The 26837-nt window shown below is 44.9% G+C and overlaps 1 protein-coding gene across 5 annotated transcripts in view; it reads left to right on the top strand.

The window, feature by feature from the left end:
* The window catches only part of LOC146839649 (serine protease FAM111A-like), a 243946-nt gene that overhangs the window by 193590 nt on the left and 23519 nt on the right, over positions 1-26837 (top strand). For all 5 annotated transcript variants that reach the window (XM_085651740.1, XM_085651743.1, XM_085651741.1 and 2 more), the window contains one exon: positions 10990-11103. In XM_085651740.1, coding sequence (XP_085507866.1) covers positions 10990-11103 — 114 coding nt within the window. The remainder of the gene's footprint in view (positions 1-10989; positions 11104-26837) is intronic.

Here is a 26837-nt window from a genome sequence, read left to right as displayed (position 1 = left end):
CTTCAATTTAAGCTTCACAAAGGAACAAAGTACCACTAGCATACATTTTCTGGATATCACCATTGTGGCTAGCAATGATAAATTATTATCAGTACCCTACAGGAAACCAACTGCATGCAATGCTTTATTCACATCCAATATCAAAAATTAGATCCATTCCTTTCGGAGAAATGGTGAGAACCAAAAGAAACTGTAGTGACATAACCAAACTGGATGAAGAACTATACCAGGTCGAGAAATGATTATTGGCTCGGGGATACGATAAAGACATGATTGGCAAAGCACGTTACAAAATAAACAAAAGAGAAAGAAACACCCTCTTGACAAAGAAACGCAGGAAAAATACACTAAATAACAACAATTAGATTAATTACACCCTACTCATCGGTTAGTACAGAGTTGTATAGAATTTTGAATAAACATTGGCACTTGTTGATGGAGGAGTTGAGTCTGCATGAAAATATATGTATCAAACCTTCAATTGCATTCAAAAAGGGAAAGACACTAAGGCAAACGCTGTGTCCGGATTACATTCCACCAAGGAAAGCCAACACATGGTTACCCACTGCTCCAAAAGGATTTCACAAATGTGGAATGTGCAGTGTAGGTTTTTCAATGAGCAAAACAACTAAGTTCCAATATAATACTGCAAAAACATACACTGTGAATCATTTCATTAACTGTAACATGACACATACAGTATATTGTATTAAATGTATTTGAAATAAAATGTATATTGCCAGTACAGTGAGGCCTCTTAAGGAGAGAATTCAAGGGCCATGCGTAATAACAATACACAATACCCACTTGCAGTACATTTTAACACCATACATGAAAATAAAGAAATAATTAATATAGGGTTTCATGGCATAGATGTCGAACAATTGGGTCAAAGAAGTGGCAATAGAACATCTAGATTACGACAAATTGAAAGTAAATGGATCATTTCCCTACGAGCTGTGGAACAGGGAATTAACAGAGACAAGGAACTCTTTGAGTTTCGATGATGGAGATATTGAGACATGTGACCTCTGTGCCTATGAAAACAACAAATATCTGCAAAATGATTTGGTTTGTGAGTGAAGTTATTATGGATAGGGAATGTATAACATGACCATTAAGGTTAACATCTAAGATTGACAAATAAGTGAATTTGTAATAATGATTGTTTGATGTACTAATTCTGCAATTCTTTTAACATTACGAGTAAGTTTGCTAAAATTAGGCAAACTGCTGTTGAGTGTAATTAACATTTTTGCAGACCAAGACATCCAATTGGTTCATAAAGATGTAAAATAGTGTTTCTGAAAATTAGAATGTGTTTGTCAACAACAATTTTTTTTTGTGAAAATATATCTTTATTTCAATAATGCCAATCGTATCTAAACAGAGAATTAGGTACATGTTTGCTATAGTTACATGACCAGTGTTAGCTTGTGAAACATACATATATATTTGTGGAAATTACGGAGTCGACATTGGTTCATAACAACACTGGTACTGATGCACCCAAGGGAAGATGGAAGGCGGCTTGGTTAGGATTGGGGATATTTAGTTTGACTGTTTGAAGTAAAAGATTTTAAATATATTTGCATCTATTGGCAATGTTATTTATGTCAATTTAAAGATGGCCGCTATGGTAGTGTCTACCTAGATATTAGTGTCCGTTCTTAGTCCCTATTGCTGACGTTCACATAATTAAAATAGAGTCGGGGGATACGGGTGTGGGAAACCCGGACATTGGAAACACGGAGACGCTGTGAGAACGGAAGTTTAACTTTGCGGTATGTTAAAACGAGATACTAGTAATGCTTTTACTCGGTCGTAGACATTGAGAATAATACTGTAGTTGTGAAGCTTTGAGAGTAAACGGTTTTATTAATAGTCTCAATGCGATACTAGTAACGTTCTTACTCGGGCTTAAACGTTGAGGATAATATTTTAAGCTGTGAGATACAAAGAGGGAATATTTCGATTAAAATAGCACGTGTCATTACTTTTTTATGGCAGATGGAACTTAGCATGGCTCCACGATATTGATGGATGCGAATGGATTGATACTTGACATAGATTGTACAGTGATCTCTATGTGTAACACTAAAGGAGGACATATCAAGAATGGCATGACATGGCATATCACGTTCCCGCCACAAAGCAAGCGTAAGTCCTACAGGTAGTGGCCACTGTTGTCTCTGCAGGCCCTAAATGTATGTCTCTTAGACATACACACTTTATCAAGGTTGCTGCACAAACCACATGGATGTGGAGACTGTCTCCCATTGGGCATATTTGATCAGCCACATCTGAGACACAACATGCACATAGACTGTGGGTGTACATCAGAATTGTGGCTACAGGTCTCACTGTGACGTACATGCCATCACCCCCAGGACTCAGGATGTATGTGACATGTCCGAAACATATCCAACCTGCAACTGTGTCCATGACTCATGCCCATAACTGTACAGTTGCACATCACAGTGGTAATGTGCACAAGACACAAAGGATTCTGCCCCCATGAACATGTGCACAGCCTGGGAGTGGCTGAACAAAGTGCCACCAAACAAACCAAATGTTGCCCCCCCCACACACAGGGAATGCAGCCTTACATGCCATGGGATACTGTGTGGCCAATGCTGTAGTATGGTAGGTGTGCACATGTGTCCCTGGCAAGTAATTGTGTGTTGAAGCCGTCAAATAGTCACACCAATGAGGTCCAACGTGGATGACAATGCGTACGCATTGCACGGTTCATGACCGAGCCGTGCGTACGCTTTGCCATTGACTGCAATGAGGCCCGAGGTGGGTGACAATGCGTACGCATTGCACGGTTTATGACCGAGTCATGCGTACGCTTTGCCATTGACTGCAATGAGGCCCAATGCGGGTGACAATGCGTACGCATTGCAAGGTTCATGACCGAGCCATGCGTACGCTTTGTCATTGACTGCGTCGGGCAAGCATGGTCCGAGACAGGCGTACGCCTTGGCTATTGAATCGTATGGAGACGGGTGCATGTGTATTTTCAAAATACGCATTGTACAGTCAGTTGACCGCACCCATTGGCTCTGGACTGTCATGGAGACGGATGCAGATTGAAAACTTGTACGAGTTGTTGCGCTGGAAATTCAGTTGGATACCTACAACAATGTTGCAATTCCTAGGGTTTTATGAAGGTGAAGATTTGAACGATGCGGAAGACGTGTACGAGTTTTACATTTCCATGGATTGGCCAGATTCATAGAATGCAACCATGTTGGACCTTTCACTGGGGACAAATGGCACAGAGTCTGCCTCTGCAGCACAGATATGAGGCTGGCTGTCCCCCAGGGAGCTCACTTGCCTGCACTACATGCTACTGGACCACATCCCTGCTACCACTGCTGCTATCTCTGCATCCTCTGGCTACTGCTATGGCACGTACTCTGGAGAGGGCCCCAGCCTTCACTGAGGAGGAGAACCAGGCCCTGCTGGACGGGCTCCTTCCACATTACAGCAAGCTGTATGGGAAACCAGGGGGGCAGGTGAGTGTGCATTCCACTGCCTTCCTAATTATGCATGTTGTCTGACTAGCAGTACTAGCAGTGTGTACACCAGTGGCAAGCATACTCACTGAGTACTTTCTTCCCCCAAAGTATGTAGGTACATGTAATGAACATGTGTTCTGCAGCTAAAGTGCATTTGTGCAAGCTTAAACTTCCCACGCATTGTTAACATGTCAGACATGCAGGGCATTTGTCCTTTTCCATGGGTGCACTACCTGTGTCACTCATTTTCCTTTGTGATGATGATATGTATATCCAACTGTGTGCAGCACAAATATGGGGCATGTGTGTTAATGGACTTTTAACTTTGTCATCCTCACAGATTGATGCCCACCAGAAGCAGGAGATATGGCTGACCATCGCCAGGGCAGTTCGATCGGTGCAGGTCTACAAGCGCCAGATCAGCAACTGCCAGAAGAGGTGGCAGGACGTTCGGGTCTGGACCCGGAGGATCGCAAGGGTCCAGCAGAAGCTGTCGCCTCCTCACAGGAGGGGCGGACACTGGACCCTGACCCCTGACCCACCACAAGCTCCAGATACTGGCGGTGGTCTTCCCGGACCTGGATGGGCAGCTGAAGGCCAGACAGCAGCAAGGAGGGGGTAAGTCCATGCCTAATCTGTGTACTATGTCTGACATGCTAATTGCAGTCTTTTGGCCTGGTCACACTTCCACATTACGTAGGTCTTGTAGTCCCTAAATCAGGTCCCTCATTTGTGTGATGCACCCTCCTCATCTGTTCCACAGGTGTGGCCCCTTCAGTCTGTTGCTTGTGTCACTAGGGCACTGTGTCCCTGCAGTCAGCTATGCTTCAGCTTTCGTACAGCATCTGTTCCCGTGACTCTGTTGTGTGTTTCATGGGTGGGTCAATTGTTTGCCCAATGCCTGGGATCTGACATGCGATCTGTGTGTGCTCTTGATATGTGTTCCAATTGCTGGTCTGACTCGCCACATGTGCCTGGGGTATTTCAAACAAAACCATGCAGCAAGGGACTCCAATTTGTGTGCCTCAGGAGTATGTATATCAGGTGTGTCACACTTGCTTAGCCACCTGACTACTGTCCTGGGCTTAAACACTGTTTCATGTAGACCTGGCCAGTCATGCCTACTCAAGGGCATTTAGAAACACTCTGTTATCCCACTCCTGTGAATCAAGTTACAGGTTGTGCTTAGTGACATGTGTCTTCAGGTGTCTGCCTCTGTGTCATTGTGGTGTGGCTTCCTTTTCTGGACAACTGGGGTGTTCATGAGTTTGAGGGTCAGCAGGACATCTGAGATGGGACTATGAGAGACAAGACCTGTGTGACATATAGGAGTGGGATCATTTGACAGTGCACAATGGTGTATGCAACTGTGCACTTCAGGCAGCTGGGTTACATGCACAGCAGACTGTGATGTGCTAATGTACAGGGAGTTGTGTTCGCAGAGACTCTTTTGTTTGATTTGTATGATGTGGGGTCTTCTGGGTCTGGGATATGTTCTTGGCAGGGGATGGACAAGTGCACTTGTCAGCTGCAGAGTTTGCTTTACCCCTGAGCCCTGATTGTGACACAGTGCATACTGTTGTTGTCTGGATGCCCTGCCCCTGTGACAGGAGACAGTGTTGACTGACTCTCCAGGCATGCCAGTGCCATGGCATTTAACTTGCTATGAGTGATCCTGCATTGGGGTCAAATGTGCTCCATGCACCCCATTGTGGCATTGACTATCAGGACATGAGAACATAATAGTGTGTGTTGCTGGCATGCATCACAAGCATGTGAAATGAGTCTCTGCCCATCCCTTCATCCGGACACCTGTACTGAGTCAGTGGCAAGAGATGTGCTGTGTGTACAGTGACATACTCCTACATGTTCACTTGCATGTCCAACAAATGTGTGGGTGGTGCATGTCGACACATTGGGGTATTAGCATCCAACATGCAACAGACATATGGGTGCAAGTCCAGGAGAGATATGAGTGCCATGGTTGATGGTGAGAATGACAATTGGCTTATTCCAAACAGTGTGAGCACTTTGATCTGTGTTCAGCTGATGATGCCAGGGCTTGCCCTGTGATGTGATGTACTCACTGTGGTGTGTGCAGTCAGTGCAGGTGACTGATGTTGTTCTCTTTTTTCCTATTTCTATCCAGATACATCCATGGCCACAGGAGGGGACAGCTCCACGGACCAGGAGGAGCCAAAGAGCCTGACTGGGACAGAATGGCAGCAGTGTCCCTCCTCCAACAGTCCTGCACCTCTCCTACCCCTGCACCACCCACGATTCCTTGCACCCTACCTGTCCCAAGCACCTGCACACATGCACATTCTCACAAACCCACAGACACGGGCAGCACACAAACACCCAAACCAAGGTCTAGACGTGCACACAAGCAAGCGCAGCGGACTGATACCACACTCACAGGGGATGGTTTGCAGACACACAAACAGTCATCCGCAACCACTCCGCAGTCCTCTGATACCTCTCCATCCCAGCCCCCTTCCCTTGCCTCACCTGCAACCCCATCTCCACAGAAGCTCTTCCTCTGTGACCTTGGCCTCTTCCCCACCGACCCAGCAGATCCATCTTACAAGGGGAAGAGGAAGTCCCCACACACAGAGGGGAGTGCCCCTCACACCCAGACACCCTCCCCCAGGTGCAGTCAGACTGAGGCCCCCACCCGCAAGTCCCCCCGGAGCCGGAAGAGCAAGACCCCGCCCCTGCCCCGTTGCTCCACGACGAAGTCTCCGTCCTCCATCCCCCAGGCCATCACTCCAGAGGTTCCCCACCACACCCTGCCCCAAGTTCCCCCACCCACAGATACACCATCCCCAAAATGCTGAGGCCCTCCCCCTACCACTTGCTCTTCCACCCCCGGTCAGACAGTTAGTGCCACTGATGTGGGGACCGTGTCCCCCCCTCTGTCCTGCCGACCTCACCTGAACCCCATTCCGCTCCCATTGAGTTAGGCACTGCAGTGGAGTCCACAACCACCCCGTCTGTCTTGGGCACTGCAGTGGGGACCCAGTCCACTCCATCTGACCTGCCCACTGCAGTTTTGCCGGCACCCACCCCATCTGACTTGTGCCCCACAGTTGTGACTGTACCCATTACTTCAGTCAGCTGCACTGCAGGTGCCAGTGACTCTTCTGCATCCACCACCCCTTCACTGCCTCCTTCTGCTGCGCCCTGATCCTGGCCCTGCGGTGCCTGGCCTGCCCCCATGTATGCCCCTCCGAGGGGATGTCCCCTGTCCTTACCAGTGCAGGCAAGCAACGTGTGACAGTTGTCACTCAAGTTTACTTCTTGTCATTTGATAATGGTCTGGCTATTGGCCTTTGTTCTGAACGGACTTATAATTTTTCATCTGCTGAATAAAGCTTTTTTCTTTATCCTTGTGAATTTGATTTAGCTGTACATTATGTTGATGATGTTTAGCATGAACTTACAGTTGTAATGCTGTAGTTCAAATGTTGAATACTGAGGTGTTGATGTGAGGTACTCCATGTGGTCCATGAAATGTGTATCCTATTCTGATCGTTATCCATCTCATCCTTTGCAGCTAAATGGGTGTGTCATGATTAACAATTAGTTGACACTCTGTAAACATTTCATTTGCATGCTCACATCTGTGGCTTGCACCCATGCACATATGATGTGCTTCCCATTGTCCAATTTGTCTATTTCCCTGACTGCGGGCGCATCTCCACTGGACCTGCAGGTGTGGGCATCATTGGTGTAGGAGCAACTGGGTCCTCTGTGCAACTTGCTGGACATATGTATTGAGTATGTGCAGATGACTTAAGGGACACTGCCGTACCCAGGCTGCTGTGACCAGAGCCTTCATTGTGTGGTAACTGATGGCTGACTGACCAAGTGTTCTGCTGACATGACTGAGACCTACTGGGGCTATGTTTGACACAGTTGAGCTTCCACAGGAGTTGAGTCCCCTCGAGTAAGGGTGTTGTTCCGTGACATTGCCAGGGCCCATGTTGTGTGTTGTGTGGGCATGTGTGTGTCCACATCACTTTTCATACACAGGTAGTGTTGCCTTGATGTGTTCCTGTTGATGCTTGCTGAGTGGTACTGTGTTCATCCCACAGCTTTGCCATGGGATACCAGATGTGTGGGTACATGACACACTACTGTTAATTTGTGTTTCATCATTGGGATTTGTCAGTTCTGAGTGGTGATGATGTTGTCAGATGCAGATGGGACACAGTCAGGGGTCCCCAAGGCACTTGTTTGTTCGCAGTATCATGTAGTTGTCCCTAGGTGGTACTTTTCAGTGATTGAGACATGTGTATGTGTGTGCGACTGATCCCACTTGTCCGGTTCAGGGCTGCAATGTTTGCAGGTGTCAGTATGTGTGCCTTGGGGTTCTAATTGGCCTCTGCATTGTCCTGGGACTGTGGCAGGTATTGTGCAGGTTACGTGAGCTTTGACGTCATGGCCATGTACCGCATATTGTGCAGCATGTCTGTCATTCACCAGGGTTGTAAACTGTCCTTGTGTGATGAATCTGTGCACCTTATTTCCTCCCAACATTACTGTGTTTGTCATGGGTGCATGTGCAATGTCACCTGTCCATGTGGGCTTCACAGATGCACATTGGTGCAGTTCAGGGTGTGTGGTGTTGAGGGTGGACTGATGTAAATATTTACATGGATGGGCCCGTAGCTCCCATTTGTCCATGGATGACAGGCCATGCTGAGTGATTTGTGTTTGTGTAGGTGGGATGTACGTTTGTGGCACAGGACACATGTCTGGGTTTCACAGGTTGTACAACATCTACCTTTGTCAGCACAGTGGAGGTGTCATGCATGCTTGTGTCACCCCAATGTCTGGTCCCTGGGGTTAGTGATGTTGTGTGTCAGTCTCTTGCTGTGTTAGTTGCTGTTCATTCCAGCTTGTGTCACATGTGTCTGTTGTGCTCCATCTCATCTCACAATGCCTGATTGCCCACTAAGGGAGACCCATTAATGGGTTACTTTTGTATGGCACTGTGTCCACATCTGTCTCACTGTAGTTCAGCCCCTCTCATGTGTTGTGTAGTTGCCTGGGGATACTGAGACACACACACACATGTTGTGTCAGATGTGCAGTGTGAGGTTGCCTGTTTGTGTTTGTGCATCTGCACCAGTGCATTGGTATTGCTGTTGTGGGCCATTGTCTGGATGTTGTTTTTGTGATTTACCCTGCTGTCCCTGTGAGTCATATCACATCATTGTGCACATTCATCCTGGTTGTTAGGTGCCATTGCTGGCATGGAATGGGAGTTTGTGACCTGACACCTACAGTCTACACAGGATGTTTTGATTTGTGTGTCTATTTTCGAGATGTGTGTATGCTTTGTGATGGTCACTTCTGCTTTTGTGTCATTGTACACTGAATGCATTGTCAGCCCCCATGGGTGGTGCTTGTCTGCACATGGCCGAGAGTATGTTAGGTTATCACTGCACTGTTAGCCTCACCACATCTCTGTGGGTGTGGGACACAACCACTACTTTGCCCCAAAAGTGTTTCATGTGTTGGAACCAGAAATTATACATGCTGTTTGGCATTTGCAGCTTTGTCCATGATGACACTTACCTTTTGGTCACTGTGATGAGGGGGGTTTTGGTCCCCATCACCACAATGCTCAAAATCTGCTGCAGTTTGGAAGCACACACTTAACTTTTGTTCTACACAGTGAGGGGGTGTTATTTTTACATTGCCACAGTGCTAGTGATGCTTGCCTTGTGTAGACCACACTCAGTTTTTGGTCACACATGTGATGGTAGTTACATTGTATGTTTGAAATCATGATCACTGTTGTGGGCTTTTGTCAGGGGGGATGTATTTTGCTGACTTACCTAATGTGGGTGTATGATGGATGTGTGGCGTATCACACATCCTATGAGTGGGGGTGGCATTAGTGATGGCCAACAGGTCCCCTATGGGTGGGGGTGGCAGTAGTGATGGGCAACATAAGCCCTATGGGTGGGGGTGGCAATAGTGATGGCCAACAGGTCCCCTATGGGTGGGGGTGGCAGTAGTGATGGACAACATAAGCCTTATGGGTGGGGGTGGCAGGAGTGATGAGCAACATAAGCCCTATGGGTTGGGTGGCAGTAGTGATGGCCAACAGGTTCCCTATGGGTGGGGGTGGCAGTAGTGATGGGCAACATAAGCCCTATGGGTGGGGTGGCAGTAGTGATGGGCAACATAGTCCCTATGGGTGGGGGTGGCAGAAGTGATGGGCAACATAAGCCCTATGGGTGGGGGTAGCAGTAGTGATTGCCAACAGGTCCCCTATGGGTGGGGGTAGCAGTAGTGATGGACAACAGGTCCCCTATGGGTGGGGGTGGCAGTAGTGATGGGCAACATAAGCCCTATGGGTGGAGGTGGCAGTAGTGATGGCCAACGGGTCCCCTATGGGTGGGGGTGGCAGTAGTGATGGGCAACATAAGCCCTATAGGTGGGGGTGGCAGTAGTGATGGGCAACATAAGCCCTATGGGTGGGGGTGGCAGGAGTGCTGGGCAACATAGTCCCTATGGGTGGGGGTGGCAGGAGTGATGGGCAACATAAGCCCTATGGGTGGGGGTGGCAGATGTGATGGGCAACATAGGCCCTATGGGTGGGGGTGGTAGTGGTGCTGGCCATACAACCCCTATGGTGGCCTGTTAATGGCCAGGATATGGATCCCCTGTATGTGTGTGACAGTTTTGCGGGTACATGTCGTTTGTTTGTGTGGTGGGTGTCTGACTTACCGTCTGCACCGTCCGCATCTGTTCCTGATCCGATCATAGATGTAGAGTACTGGTATGACCTGCGTGATGGGATTCATGATGTGTTCGTCTCGTACACGCTGCTTGTTGCTCCGTCTCGTATCCGTTGCAAGCTGGTATGTCTCGTAGCCGTGGATTTCTGGTGCGAATCGTACCTGATATGCTTCTTTTCTGGATGCTGTGACGTACCGTACGTGGCGACCCGTCCGGCGCGTTGTAAGTACGCATCGTACTTGTCCGGGCGGAAACTGTTACGGATACTGCTTCTGGGCGACTCCGTTGGGCGTTAGGAGTTACAGCTCGGACAGAGAATGAAGCTTGAATCACAGCCTACGTGTCGGTCGGATTTTTGGCAGTTATGCGCATCGTACTATATCAACTGGACGGACCGGCTCCGGGTACGGGTCGGTCGCAAGATAAGGCTATGAACAGCTCTCGGAGAGCTGTCCGACCCGGATCGGAATCGACCCTTTAAAAAAAAAAGTGATGCCGACCTTGCGGGATATCCACCAACATAGCCTCCCAGCAACTTTAGACTCGGTCAACATACTGTTTACTAACCAGGCTTCAGCTGGATCACATTGTAACGAAAAATTCTAAACATAGAGACTCAATCCGTCAGTAACTTGGTTACTCATGAGAAGAGTTAGATGTTGGGTTCTAGAAAAATCTCAACTATTATTTTTCTTCACAGCGATCAAGGAAAGACTCTGACCAGACTGCTCATGCCTCAGGTGATGGAAGTCAAGGAAAAAGCACTAGTTTGCCAGTATTGGAATCGGAAGATCAACCAGTGACAAAGCAAATGGTGAGCATTTAGCTGCAGGAGCTTCAAGGCATGTTTCAAGCTTTAAATACCAAAACACAGAGAAATACTGACCGCCGGTCCGCTCGAATATACAAATAATGGGTTGCAAACAAATGTAATATGCTCATGTGATGGAGGAGCCCTGTGTACCTAACTACACACCTGGGTATCAACAGAAATAAAAGGAAAGAGTTACTTTGGTATACATTTTGTACAATTTGAATGTTATATCAACCAGTCTCTTGTCAAGAAAGCGCATTCAAATCTGCATTTTTATTTTGCATTCAAATGTAAAAACATATAGAAAAAGGAACATTATATGAACATGTTTTAGAAGAGCTTTACACAATTTAAGTAAACGTATCTAATGCAATTATTTAAACATCTTAGTAATATTTAATTGACTAAAAATGCACTGATAACAATGAAGGGGGTAAAAGCAAATACAAACCAAGAATTCACCCTCCTAAGAAACACTATAGCCATGACTCTGAGTTCAGTAGAAAAGCCTTTTTTCTCCAATAAATTGTAAGTGTGCCAATGCTCCCGTGCTCAGATTTACCATGTGCAGGAACAGCAGGACACATTTAACAAGCAAAAGTATCCCACTAGTAAAATTGCTTTTTGAGAGTAGGCTGCTTAGCAGCCTTCATCCGTTTTCTTTCCCTTTTCCGACTCTCAGACGTGGCACAGTCAATGGCTGGCACTATGTGGACAGTGTAGGGGAGATTGAGAGATTGTTTGGGGAATGAAGGCTTATGAAGAAGTGAGATACTATTAGATTTCATATTTGCTGTAGGAGATGAGTGGGGTGAGTAGAGGAAAAGGTTAGGAAAGTTATAAAAGGCAGTTGTGAGTTGAAATATGTTAGGATAGGTAATAAAGTTGTGTTGTAGTGTTATAATTTCGGGGTAAGATAAATCCACTTTGGTAGGTTGACCTTTATCAAACTCTACTTTGAGGTGCGTCTCTCGTGATGCTCCTACGATCTTGGGAGCATCACTTGTGACGCACCTTGAGGCAAGTGTAACTACAGGGGTCCCTCAATTCCTCCCGTCCCATGAGACATCCCTACCCCTAACCCGGGGTTTCGAAGTCTCAAAGACAAAGTTTGACAAAGGTCAACCTACCAAAGTAGATTTATCTTAGTCTGTTAGAGACTAGATAGAAGCCCTCTTTTTCACTTCCTGATGAATGCCATGGACCCTCCTGGCCACGATTGCAGAAACATGTTGACGACACTGATGGGGATGGGACACTAAACCCCTGTGTCTCCTCTCTTCGTTTTAATATTGAGCAAATTCTGCGTAAATAAAATGTTATGGAGTATATGCATCAATTTTTAAATCAATCACTCACTCACTTTCCCAGCACGCGCCACCACTTAGTTGTAGAAGTGCCTCCCTGTCTTCAGGTGAAGGCCCGCTCTTTATCAAACGTGGTTTTTAAAGAGCGAGGACTGCCGATGATGAAGCATGACACCTGGTGGTGTGTGAGGACAGTCCTTACAATTGTTTGAGATGCCCAACACAACATAGATAAAAGGCATGGTGTACCCTTGTCTGCCTTTAGAATCAGACACTTAGTCAGGTAGCTTCTTGTTGTGTGTACAATGTCCTCAGTGTGACACAGGGACACCACAAGTGCATGGTAAATCTGGCACTTAGTAACAAGCATTGGTTGACCAATGACACTCTGCCCTCATCCTAGCTCTGGTCAATCTACCGGTCCAATGCCTAATCCTGACTTTCACATGCTTGTCTACAAAAGGAGGAGGGGACCCTTCTGCCGAATCTGAGTGCTGTAGCAACACATGGTCAAACGATGGACTACCTTCTGCTCAGTATTGGTATCTGCCTTGACCTTTTTAGTCACATTAGGACTACCTTATTGACCATCAGTATCAGATCATCCAAACATAGACCATCAATATCACTGAACAGTCTTTCATGTTGACCACCAACGACATTCATGCCTTAACCTTAGCAAAAGGAAACTAAGTCCGTTTTCCCTTGTGTAACTGAACTACCACCAAAACCCTCCTGTTCCTTCACATTATCTACCACCACCAGGTGATTGCTTTTCAGCCAAGGAGATTGTTAGTGTGGTTTCACTTGGGGGCATATTATCAAGAAACAACGTTAAAATTATCGCCGCTTTAGCGGCAGAAAACTGCAGCTAAAGCAGCGAAAATGGGCTTGATAATATGCCCTTGAGAATTCCAATAGAAGTCCATGTTCTGGTGTGAACATGGGCTTCTATTGGAATAATTTTAACGCCGTGCTTGATAATATGCCCCTTAGTTCCCTATATCTATGGCCATATTTTTAAAACCAGGTGAAAACTTTTTAATTGAGTATGACATAGATGTGTCAAGAAATTCTTAAAGGTTTTTCTTAAAAATGTTTGTCTTTTTGCAACACTGGCATTAGACATGTGGTCTCTATTATTCTCATTATTCATGATTGTTGCACAAAATTAGTGATTTGAACCCCCACCATGTCGATTCACAACAAATATGCCTATATAAATAGCCATAGGTATTTTTGACTGTGCAGGAAAAAAAAACCTCTCACCAAAATGTGCTACTAACACTGACTAACCAAGCTTCTTATATATCAAATACATATAATTTTAAGCAGAAAACATTTGTCTTATTTAAAAAGTTAAATAAACATTCAAAAAATAAACATATTTGCATCAATGAATCCGAATAAGTCAATTCTGAGTGAGACCTAGTCTCAAACTCTTAAAACATAAAGTAAAAGCCTAGTGCCGGGCCGCTGGGCCACACACCTCCCTAAGCTATTCCTGCTCCAGTAGCAAAGAAAACCTTGCACAAACAACTTGTCAATAAGCAGAGAATTAATGATATTGACTCCTCTGATGAGATCACGCGCCTGTTCCAGTCTGTTCCTACACGACTACAAATTCACAAGCTGCCTACCACTGCTCCAATTAGGCTTGCAGGACCATAGACACTCTCCCCTTACAAAGCGCCAAGTTTTAAAGTCAACTATCACCACATCACATACACCTTATGCAAAACTTAAGTTCCAGCAGCAATTAAAGAGGGATTTACTTATGGACTGCCCTAGTAGTAGGGTTATAATGGCTTCTCTGTTGTTACTGCCTGCCAATGTGAGCAAGAATATGGGAATTGTAGTCGCTTTTAAGTGCTGTAAACCAAACAGTGAGAAAAGAGACTATTATATAAGCCTCCGATCTTGTAATAAAATTATGCTGCCACCATTGTCCAGCGAATTCATTGGTCGTTTTATGTGCTTTCATCTTGGAGTTGTAGCAGCTTGGTCTCCAGTGGCCAAGAAGTGGATGCTTATCCTTGCCAGGACTTAACCTCTCAATCTGGGCTTTGGGTGAGGGTTCATGTCCTGACTTTCATGGCTTCCTTTATGGATACTGCCATAAACTTTGTTGTCCTTGAGCTGATGACACTCAAAAAAATGAATCAGATTCCTCATGATTTGCTTAGAAGTTCTTCTTCCCTTGTCTTCAAGATGGGTTTGAATTTATGATTTCTCTCCTCTCATAGGGAGTAGTGGTGGGTGAGGTGGTTGGTTGTCTGTTACCTCTGTGTTGCCCACAGAGACATTTTTTTAGGCATAGGCAGAAGTGGGCTATTGCCCAGGGATCCACCTTCCAGGAAGCCCAATGGTAAAGTGATCAGATTAGTTAGAGGTCCAACTGTAACAGATATGATAAAAAAACTATTTTTAAAATTGTCAACTGGACGGGAAGTACAGTACAGGAAGTACAGAAGAGTATTGTGCTTGCCCCCCCTGCCCAACCTTAAACCTCATACTCTTATCGATTTGGGGAAATTACATAAAAAAATTATGTGCATTATGTTACTCTCCACACATCATGTCAGCTCTTCTGTCTCACCCCCCTCTCTTTGCCTCTCTATATGTCTCCTTCTCTCTTCCTATCTCTGTATCTCTGCAGCTCTGTGTACCTACCCACCTCTCAACTCGCTGTAACTTTTTGGGATTGCCCTCACCTTTCTTTTAATTTATCTCTCTCTACTCAACCTCTCTCTCACAACCTCTCCTCTGTGTTCATACCACTCTATGCTTTCCGCTACGTCGCTGCCTCTCTACCCACTCTCTCTACCTCAGCTCCCTCACCCTCACCTACCTCTCTGCACCCAGTGCTCTATTTGCATCTCACCTTTCTTAAACTCATCTTTCTTTACCTCACCTCTCCAGTTCTCCTTCTCCCAATACCTAGCTTTACTAAGTCTCTGTCAGCTCTGCCTCTTCCTCACCACTCTCTACCAGGTTTGTATCACTAACTTATGTCTCTCTTAACCTCCTCTCTCTCACTTTACCTTTCTCTTGCTTTCTCTCTCTCTCTCTACCCAACTTCTCAGTTTACTTCACCAATCATTCAGTACCTCACAACTACCGCTCTCTCTCTCTCTGGCTACCTCTGTTCGCTCTACTTCACTTCTCACACTATCGTACTCCTTTCTCACTCCCTTTCATTCTCCACCTCTACCTCTTTTTGTATGTCATTACCTCCTCTCTCTCTCATTTCTCTCTGTAGCACCTTCTTTGTGTCAACTCATAATCACTCTACTTCTTTCGTTTTGTACATGTGTATACCTCACCTCTTCCTCTCAACTTCTGTAGCACCCATCTCTTTCCTAACTGACTCTACTTCACTTCTTTCCCTCTATGACTTGTCTCTTTCTACCCGTCCACCCTCTATCTAGCTTTTCTACTCTCTTTACATGGCTTCGCCAGTCTCGTTCATTACATAGTGTCTCTCTATACTACTCTCACTGTGTCATCTCTCCAAAAATCTCTGCATCTCTCTGTCTCTACCTCTCTCTAACTCCCCTGTTTCAGTCTTACCTATCTCTTGCTCTCGCTCACCTGTCTGTGTACCCCACTCCACATTCCCTCTCTACATTCCATTTTCCTTCTTTCTATCTCACTGTCTTTCTCCCACACTCTAAACCCTTACCTTTCTCCCTGCCTCTCTTTTTCTACCTGCATCCTTGCTCTGTGCCACAGCTACCAGGGGTTGAGCTCAGGGTTATTTAGTGACAGTAGTGCACCCTGACAGGGCTCAAAAAATTCTCACGATGGCACTTTTCTCATAGACAACCCTCATTGGTTGCTTGGCCCACCTAAGGCTGCTAAGTAGTAAGACATTAAATAGATCAGCTCTTAGACCAGCTACTTAATCACCATCATAGCTTCGTCCTTCATGTCACTTAGCCTACTAGTTTGCCGTCCTATGTTTTGTGAGTACCTGCTCTTCTCTTCTTCACCTTTAGCTTATTGCTTTTTAGGTCTCGCATAGGCAGCGCATTCACTGCCCCTCCGAGGCATCAAGTAATCAGTATGTTGGGTGAAACTCCGCCTACTGCCGGGTAATTTCTGTTGCTTCTTGCCATTAGTTTAACTTTGTGATTACTCTTGTTAGCTGTGTTTTTATTCGCTGTTGATGTGATACTCACTTCCGTTTAGTCCGGAAGCAGCTGCACCTAACTACTGTTTTCTTCCACTTTTCAACTTTCAATAGTAGCGCACTTGCATTGTCGTGTCAATGTATAACACGCATGCGCAAGGGATCAGTTGCCACCTTTGCAGCACCGTGCTGTGATGACGATTGCCTGCCTTTGTGAGCCGCTGGAAGTTCATAAGATTCGATGGCTGGCGGTGCATTCTAGTCGATAAACTTTTTGTTTTTGCAGTGTTGTACATTATTATATGCTGCCAAGCACTGTCAGCCTGCCAAACTGTGCTTCAGATGGTTGATATTGCTGCATGCATTCATATTTAATGCAAATAGGTCTCGCATTTGTGAGTTAGAGCTTTTGACATTGTACATGGCAATGTTTTTTAACTACACATTTTATTTTTGGAGTGAATGTATGTAGGGTGAAAAATCCCTTGGAAAGGTCCTGCACTTTGTAATAAATATATTAAGAAAGATGCAAAGTGTGGATTGTGTCAACAATTGCTTGGCATGTACCTCATGGGTGAAATGTTGCCACACATGCACACCATGGTGCTTTAATCATGCAAAACTCATTAATAAAAGTAGTGCTTACAGACTAACCAACACTATCGGGATCAGAGCATGTGAATCCAAATCCCGGCTTCTCTTTCATTTTCTAGACTATTTGACTCACTCTTCTGCGTCTTGGTTATCCCCCAAACACTGGGAGGCAATGAAGTTTGCCAAGGGGGTGGGGGGTGGGGGGCAGGGAGGCTTCAGGGGTACATGAAAATGTATTCATTGCCTAGTTGTCAAAGGTTGCCCGGTGCTATTAGTTAAAAGTGTGAAGATTTCATTAAGATATTAAGAGTACTTTACTCGCATCTATGAGAAAATCGACCTTAAGTAAACAAAATGCCGGAATGCGTGTCAGTTTTCACAGTGTTTTAGACAGTATTGGTTGCTCAGTTTCATTGCATTAATTTTTATATTTACTCTTTTACAGAGCATCCAAAGTAGGTTACCTAACTCCAAAGCCCCGAGTTGTTAAATGACCCATAGAAGGGAGTGTTTTACAGTTGAGCAAATGTGTCCAAATGTAATTTTGGTAGTGCCATGGACTGATCAGCCAATTAGGTAGTCGATGAGCAGGTATTTAACTACACGTTCAAAAAGTATGGTATTGTGGCTGTTTTTTGTTTGTACACAACCACCTCTCTGAATGTGCTTATTAACACAGAGCTTCATCTACCAGACAGTGCTCACAGAGGGGCGACTAAAGCACAGAACAAAATGTATTCATTTATCCTGAGTGTGAAGGCACCCGAAGGCTTTGTTGCCGCCCGGAGAGGCTAGGGATCCCAGCGCTTCTGCAGACTCTGCCGTGCTCCTCTGCACCAGCAGGGCACAGCTCAGAATCTGTTGCTTCTACTAAGAATAGGTGAGGGGGATGAGGTTGGGGCATGCGAGAGTTGCCGGCAGATTATTGAAAGTGATGATTCTGACATGAGGCAATGGAGACTGACTTTGTCTGTTTGTGTGCACCAGTCTATTTCTCTACCATTTACCAGGCTCACCGTCATGTATCCATTCATCTCTTTGTTAGAGGTGCGCAAGCTAATATATTAATTAACAGATAGAGCCAGTCGAAGATGAGCCAAGGGTATACGAGCCAGTGGAGGAGCCGTGAAAATGATCGGCATGTTAATCATTCAGTAAACATGATGTAAGTGTGCGATAATGTCTCTTCAGAATTCAAAAAAGTGCATTTCTTTAGCGCGTCACCTCAGTACACATGATTATAACACTGAATTGAGAGGAGGTTATTGAAAGTGCTCGTTTTAAACATGAGTTAAAACACTGCCACTCCTCCCGCCTGACAACAATGCCATTTGTGAACTACGAGGTGTCAGTTTGAAGAACCAGAACCTTATGGGCCTGGCGGCGCAGGTTACGCCTTAATCTTCTGGGTTCACCTGCTTTAACTAACAGAGACATGGGACACTCTGTCAGGCGTAAAAGATCAGATTTATTAGCTGCAGCTAGCACAGTTTTCCTAGAAGTACACACGGTATATTCTCAGGAGACTGCCACTTCACTCTGTGGCGCACAATCTTTTATAGTACATGGATCACATATACATTAATCAAGAACACACCTAAAACAAACATGAAGAACCAGTAAGAATAGTTTAAAGATAGGACAGAGCCAATAGAAATAGTTGGAAAACAAAGTATCGAGTAACCCGAAGAAGCCTCTCCTCCAACTGTGTTTGCCACCCCTCCCCACAGGTTAAGGTATTAACGGGTCTGTAACTGACTTTCAGGTGGCGAGACACGTTTATGTGTTTTGGAGGACAGTTGTGAAACGAGAGAATACGAGCAAACAACAGCGAAGGCCAGACGATAAGATAAAGTCAGAAGAGAATAGTGTGAACCAACAGATAGTTTGAGACAGGGATTAGGAAAACCAGACGGGATTAGTGTACTCGGCCAGTCTCTAACACCAGCTTTGCAAACAGAGGCAAAAGGCTATTTTGACACAATATTGCAGGAAAATCAGAAAAGACTTTGTTCGCCGTGCTGCCTGAGTGAGGGCAACATAAAATGGCGGCGGAGTACAAAATGGCGGGTCGATATGATCGCGATTGAAAATCAAATTTCCTCAGACCCTCCTTTTGCCAGAACTGAGGCAAGATACATAGACTCACGTTAATCTGAGTCAATGTCGATGGCCATGAGGTCATCGAGCTGTTGCTGTACCATCATTCTAATATTCTCCGTTCTTTGTGTCTTAGGTTTTGGGATGCACACAGTAGCACAAAGATCGCAGATAGCGGGACCACAGTGCATACAAAGACAACAAGAGAAAATGACGGCTAAAACCATACCAAGGAATGTTAGTACTTTCCAACCCCATTTGGACAGTAGCCCCCAAAACCATCCCAATAACGACTCATCTCCTTCGTCCTGATGAATTGACTTGGAGATTACATGTAACTTAGAGATGGCTTGGTATACTGTTGGAGCGCCATCAGGTATGAAAATACAGCAACTCGACCCGATCAATTTACACAGTCCACCACGGTCCGCAAGAACAAAGTCTAAGGCAACTCGGTTCTGTAAGGTCATAAGACGATCCGCTTGTAGTTCTGCCATGATATTACTCAAAGCTCCTACAGTGATGTCTATAGTGGTTTCTACGACGCGAACCAGTTGTCTTATATTCCTGCTGTTTGCCATAGGACCCCAAAAAGGAAGAAATCCTTTAAGGAAATCTCCTCCCTCTTGTCCTGCTGTGTTTTTGGAATCAATAATTCCTCTGCCATATCTATTTCTATGATGGTTTGCAGAAGCGGTGTATGTAGGGGGAAGAAGGAAGGCTATATAACAGGTACCAGAAAAACCAGTCGGCAACCACGTGTAAGCCCTATCAGGACAGATAAAATACGTGCCTTGAGATGGTACTAACGGTGGCGAATTCAGAGATGAGTGGATGTATGTGTGAGAAGAAAAGCTATATAGCAAGTTCCAGAAAAATCAGTCGGCAACCATGTATAGGCTCTATCATGACAGATGAAGTACGTGCCTTGAGATGGCACTAATGGTGGTGAATTTTGAGATGAGTAGATGTATGTATGGGAACAGAAACTTTTTCTCTGTTTGATGTCAGTAGTCTGGTCATTTATTTGTAAAGAGAAAATCCTTTTGATGAGGTACAGTCCAAATTGGTGGAGATTTTCCTTGTCTAACCTTATCACTAAGGCTAGTGATATAATGAGTGACGTTCCAATTAGTATATGCTTTTCTCTCATCAGTAGAAATTTTACTATTTTCCATGATTTTAGCAATAGCTACCATTCCCTTTATTAATGTACTATGATCGGACCATCTATTTGTGAACTGACAGGTCGTTTAAATCGGCTTTGATAGAGAAGATAACAAAATAGGCCCAAGCGGAACCCTCATAGGAGAACAGAAGGACAAAGTATGGCACCCCTTTTTCTGTGGTATGAGGCATAAGTCCACACACCCAACAGTCGGTTGTATTAATCACTAATTGGTGTTGGTGTAATAACTGAACAAATGAGTTGTTGTAATATTCGGTTCTTCTAATGAGTTCATGTTGAGGAAGTGTATGAAATAAATGTGGAGAGATAGTAGAATAAGAAGGCACAGTAATAGAAGAAGAGACAACCTTTTGCTGCAGAGCATGAACAATCCAACCTATACACGCCAATAGAATACACAATAATATAAAAACACATAAAGTTATACCACAACGATTGTATATTATTTTACAAAAATTATTTTTCATTCTGTTCTTTCTCTCTCTTTCACCAAATGTAGTTTCCATCTTTTAAATGGATGCTCACGGCAATTTTCCTCAATCACTTGGTTACGATTGTCTGCCGTCCTATGACACTGCAAGTCCTGCAGGCTTATTGCCACTACTCAGGTCACAACCAAGACTCCTACCATGACCCTGCAACCGGGATAGAAACTACATAGAAGAGAGAATCTCAAGTTTTCTTTCTCAGTCTAGGTCTTAAATCGTAGTGAGCCTTATCAGGTACAGTCTGATCCTGAAATAATGTTCGTGGATTTGTGGTATTTAAGCGACGATGTGATGGGATCGCTTCCTGAAGAATGTCGTCGTCCTGTTTCTCCGACAATGTTCCGTTCAGGCGTGCATCACTTAAAGGTATGAATTGTGGAACCTTTTCGCTTTCGGAGTCACTAAAGCCTCTACGAACCCACTGATCAAAAGGCAAAGGCAAAGGCACTTTCTTGCAATGCACGCCGTGAATCCAGTTTTTCTTTCGTTCGACCTTCACCGCTGTACGAGTAACTAACAGCACCTGTCGAGGTTCCCGCCAACGAGGTTCCAAATTCTTCGTTCTTTGGAAATTCTTCACACAGACCCAATCACCTGGTCGGATGGAATGACCTGGGTCTGTGGAGGCCTCTGGGCAAGCACTTTGAACCTGTTGATGGAGAACACGCAATTTAGTTGTGAGGTCGTGTAAATAATCAATCAACATTGGGTATGGCAAATCTGAATACTTTTTAGGGCGAGGGACTCCCCATATATTAGCTGGGCGTCCAAAAACCACCTCGTATGGGCTAAGTCCCAAACAAGAGTGTACTGCTCTTCTGGTGGATAGAAGAGCCAATGGTAGAGTATCTGGCCTATTAAGTCCTGTACTGGCTTGTACTTTTGCAAGTTTTAATTTTAAAGTACCATTGTAGCATTCTAGTGGAATGCTACAATGGTACTTTAAAATTAAAACTTGCAAAAGTACAAGCCAGTACAGGACTTAATTGGCCAGATGCTCTACCAAAAGTTCCATGCGGCAAACCATCCACAGTCAGCTGACTGTGGATGGTTTGCCGCATGGAACTTTTGTTTTATACCAAGACCTGCACAAACTTTTTGCATAACTTGGCCCACAAATTCACTCCCATTGTCACTCCAGACAATGCGCGGCAAGCCAACCCTAGGGAAAAATTCTTTCAAAAGTACTTTAGCTGTAGATAAAGCAGTGTTAGCTCGTATCCAGACAAGCGAGCACTCGTAAGATGCTGCATTTTCGTCCTATTTAGCAAGGTATCCACTGCATGTGGCACCATAACAATAAGAATGTTATCTAGTACCACTCCAGAAGACTGTCGGATAGAAATTGCTGCTGCTGCTGTCGCTTTAAGATAACTAGGTAATGCTTTAGCTACTGGATCTAACGTAGCCGAAAAATAGGCACATGGCCGCTGCTTGTCTCCAAAACGCTGCGTTAAAACTGACAACGCACAACCCTCTCTCTCGTGGACATAAAGCGTGAAGGGCTTACTGTGATCAGGAGTACCCAACACAGGAGCAGAGCATAGAGCAGTTCGTAGGTCAGTAAAACTCTTCTGACATTCGTCAGTCCATGGAAGGGGCTGAGGCGTATCTTTCAAAGTGAGTGTCAACAGAGGTTTGGCTACCAAAGAAAAGTTCGGAATCCATTGTCTACAATAAGAAGTGATGCCCAGAAAGGCACGTACCTCTCTTTGTGTGGATGGCACAGACATTTGCACAATCGCCTGAATTCGTTCTGGGGTCAATCGTCGTCCCTCCTTGGATAATAGATGACCCAAGTAGGTAACTTCTTGGCGAACATATTGTAGCTTAGAAGGAGAAACTTTATGATTCAGATCGAACAAATGACGTAATAATGCAACAGTCACATTTTTGCAAATATCTTCTGAATCAGCAGCGATTAATACGTCATCCATGTATTGAATAAGAGTAGCACCAGATGGTAAAGAAAAAGCATCAATATGACGTTTCAGGGCTTGACTGTAAATAGAGGGACTTTCACAATAGCCCTGAGGTGCGCGCTTAAACCGGAAGCTTCGACCTCCAAGAGAGAAACCAAAAATATCCCTACTTTCTTTGGCAATGGGAATACTAAAGAAAGAATTCTTTAGATCGATAACAGAAAACCAAGTCGCTGTCTAAGGTATCATTGTCAACAGAGCAGTGATATCTGGGACAACAGGAAACTGTGGTACAACAATTTTGTTTACCTCCCAAAGATCAATTACGAAACGATAAACAGGAGGCTGAGAAGGATCAGTGCGTTTAAGAACGGGAAGAATAGGACTGTTACATATGTTTCCTCTTGTTTTTTCAACCACACCCTTCTGAATCAAATCATGGACAATTTCCAAAAGCGCTCTCTCACCTTCAGTGGAAATTTTATATTGAGAATCACGTGGCATTTCAGCATTGGGTTTGAGGGTAACAACATAAGGTGGGATCTCAAGACACCCAACATCGTTTGGACCCGTAGCCCAAAGCGTTGCAGGAAGAGAAAGCAATTCAGGCGGAAATTGATCTCTAGACAAAAACATTGGACAAGTCATTTTCTGTCCTAAAGTAAGATGTACACCAGAAGGAGAACAATATATCGTGGCATGCATTCTTTTGATTAAATCTAAACCCAACAGATTCTCACCGCAACCATTCGTTAACAGAAGCGGAGCTTCTAAATCGTAGGGGCCGATTGAAATTGTCAAAGGGCAAGAAACCGGATTACGAACAGGGGCGCCAGAAAATCCTACAGATACATTCGTTAAGTCGGACAAAGGTGCCCCAGGGAGTTTAGAATGAATGATAGAACTTCTCATCGCACCAGTATCTAGAAGGAATCGCTCTGAAACACCCATTGTAGTAACATTAACATAAGATCCATTCTGATCTACTGGAATCGACATAACCCCCTTACTTTGTCCTTGGCTGTCCTAGTTAATATGAAGACTTTCATTTTCGCTTTCGACATAATGGTCTTCATTGCAGTACTGTGTAGACCTAGCGTTTTGCTGATCAAAGTAGTTCCCGGAATTTGGAGGAGGAAGGGAACGCTGTTCTTGGGTCAACACACCTCGACCTCTGCCTCTATTTGCTGACTGCAGACCTCCACGACCTCGAGGAACAGATAGTGCTCCATTGCGCTGCAATAAAACTGGACAACTATTCTTAAAATGACCTTCCTCTCTACAATAGGCACATTGATTAGGACCTAACAAAGGTCTCGGAATGTATGGTTCAGGCTTTTGATACAACCTCTGAAACTGCGGAGGCTGTTGAAACTGAGGCTGAACATAACGAGGAGGCTAAGCCTGTTGCAAGAGAACCTTAGTCTTCAATTCTTTAGTCTTTTTCTCTTGCTTTTCTTTTTCTTCTTTATCTCTGTTTTCATAATATTGAGCAGTAGCCAATATCTGGGCAGAAGAAGAAACAGCCCATGAACTTTCGGAGTCTTTCAACTTGTGTGACAGCTCGAGAAGCAAATTGAACACGAATTTATCCACAAATAATCGCTGTCCACCCTCTGTAGCCATATCTTGACCACTGTGATCAATAAATGTCTCCTCGAAACGAGTAAAGAAATCGGAGACACTTTCATCTTTCTTTTGTTTACATGCTGCCAGTTTATCCCAATTAACTCTCAAAGCAGGCATCATCGTTTTCATCAATGTGATAATTCTACCAGGGAGTTCTGAAATCAAAGCATCAGGCTTCGCACCACCCACTTGACCTCTATCTGCGGCAATTATAGCATTCCAATCGCCACCTAATTCTTGAGCGTGATCCTCTCTACGAATCTTAGCCCATAACGTTTGCGGAACTACATTTCCCATCAACATATCAATATCAGCTAGGTTCATGATACAAGCATCAACCGTCTGTGACAATTCTTTATAATAACCAGCAGGGTTTTTACGTGGATCCGGTAGAGACTGTTTAAGAGCCAAAACTTCAGATCTTTTCCAGGGGACATGTACCCATATACGCTGGAAATGGGCAGGAACAGCTTGAACACCAGCTGCTGCCACAACTTCTTCCTTCCATACTGGAGAAACCTCTCTCATTGGGTAATTTTTCAGTGTTAACCTAACCGAAGGATCGGAATCAAGAAAAGTCTGAGAGGATAACAAAGATCTAAAGGTAATAAGTGTCCTTACAGCGTTCTCAACCTTAGAACCCACAATAAGTCCTTTATCAAAGTTAGCCTGAACATCTAACAGACCCTGTGGAACCGCACCCAGATTCATATCCTCCCATTCTTTAACAAGAGTGTCACACATAGCGTTAAAAACATATCTTTGTGTAGGCGCATTCCATTGTGAGAAGGTAGGTATAATATCGGGCACACTGTACTGGGGACCCTTCTCGATCCATTTGCGTGCGAGGGAGTCCAACTTTTCTCGTTCTTCAGAAGCTGGGAACTGACTACGCGACTGTCTTCGAGCAAAAGCCGGAGACACATTTAAAGCTTCAAAGAAAGGAGATAAAAGACCAGAGACAGTATCTGTGAGTCGCTTACGCACAGACGGAGAATTGGACATAAGGATAGAGGACAAGGTATTAGGCGGACTAACTGAAGAGGAACCAACAACTACCAGAGGAGCAGAAGGCAAAGGAGATGAAGGTAAAGGAGTCGAAGGCAAAGCTGGCAGAGATGGCAATACTTGAGGGGGCAAATGTGGAAGAGCCGGAACAGGCGGAGGCGCAACCGGTGGCTGAACAGGCTATAACAACGGGGGTGCATTAGCACCTTGTACATAGGGCGGAGGCAATCTCAATAGGTGAGACATTAAGGGATCTTCCTCCAAATCTTTTCTTTTATCAGAGGGGGAAACAGGCAACAACGGATAGCATTTATCTATCGCCATTCGATGCTGTCTCTCTGAAATTTCCATTGCATTATCTACTTCATCATTTTTAAATTGCTGGGCAGCCTGTATAATTGTCATACCCTGTGCTTTTCTATCTTGTTTTGCTTTAATTCCTCTCTGTTTGGCTTCCTTACGCCAAAGGCGAAAAGAGTCAAACATTGCCGGCCGGGCTTTTCTTTTGAATAAAGTTGCTTCCAAATTATCTAGCACATCAGGCTCGAAACTACCATTTTCTGGCCATTTTAAAACACCATCTTTCTTCGTGTATCGGGTCCATGTCTCGTTAAAGGCAATGGGGCCGACACCATGTTTAGAATAGAGCTCATAAGTGGGAGTTCCAACCGAAGGAATCGGACAAGAATCCTCAAGCCGGGAATCCCTATTACAACCAAAGCAACAAAGTTTTCCAAACTTAGTCAGACCAGACATCTTGTGATTTCACTGGACTGTTCACAAACATCAAGGGGGTAAAATTAATTTACACAGCACAAATTCACTTACCCCTCGGCTTCGGCTATTGTAATACCCGAATCTAAGTGCCTAAGGACCAAAGGAACAAGGAAACAAATAACCAAAATTGTGGGCGCGACCTACCAAACCAAATACTTAACTAAGGATGTCTTCTTACACCAACAGAGGCCCGTCTATTGTCTCGCCTTACCATACATCATCGAAGGAAGGGCAAAGGCAGGCGGCAGTCAGGGCAGCAGTCATCAGTAGCCGTCAGGAAGGAGTAACCACGCTGCAAAAGACCTTCGGACCACTTCGACATACAGGGGTCGCTTGACGTGGTTCGCGATTCCTCCAGAATTTTCTTGCGGGGTTCCTCACGACCTTCAGGCAGAACCACTACCACTGAAGCCGCCCCACGTTGGGCGCCAGTTGAAGAACCAGAACCTTATGGGCCTGGCGGCGCAGGGTATGCCTTAATCTCCTGGGTTCACCTGCTTTAACTAACAGAGACACGGGACACTCTGTCAGGCGTAAAAGATCAGATTTATTAGCTGCAGCTAGCACAGTTGTCCTAGAAGTACA

This window comes from Triturus cristatus, chromosome 4_1 (genome assembly GCF_964204655.1).
Source record: "Triturus cristatus chromosome 4_1, aTriCri1.1, whole genome shotgun sequence".
In the NCBI taxonomy this organism is placed as follows: Eukaryota; Metazoa; Chordata; class Amphibia; order Caudata; family Salamandridae; genus Triturus; species Triturus cristatus.
This window is presented reverse-complemented; position numbering and strand designations above follow the sequence as displayed.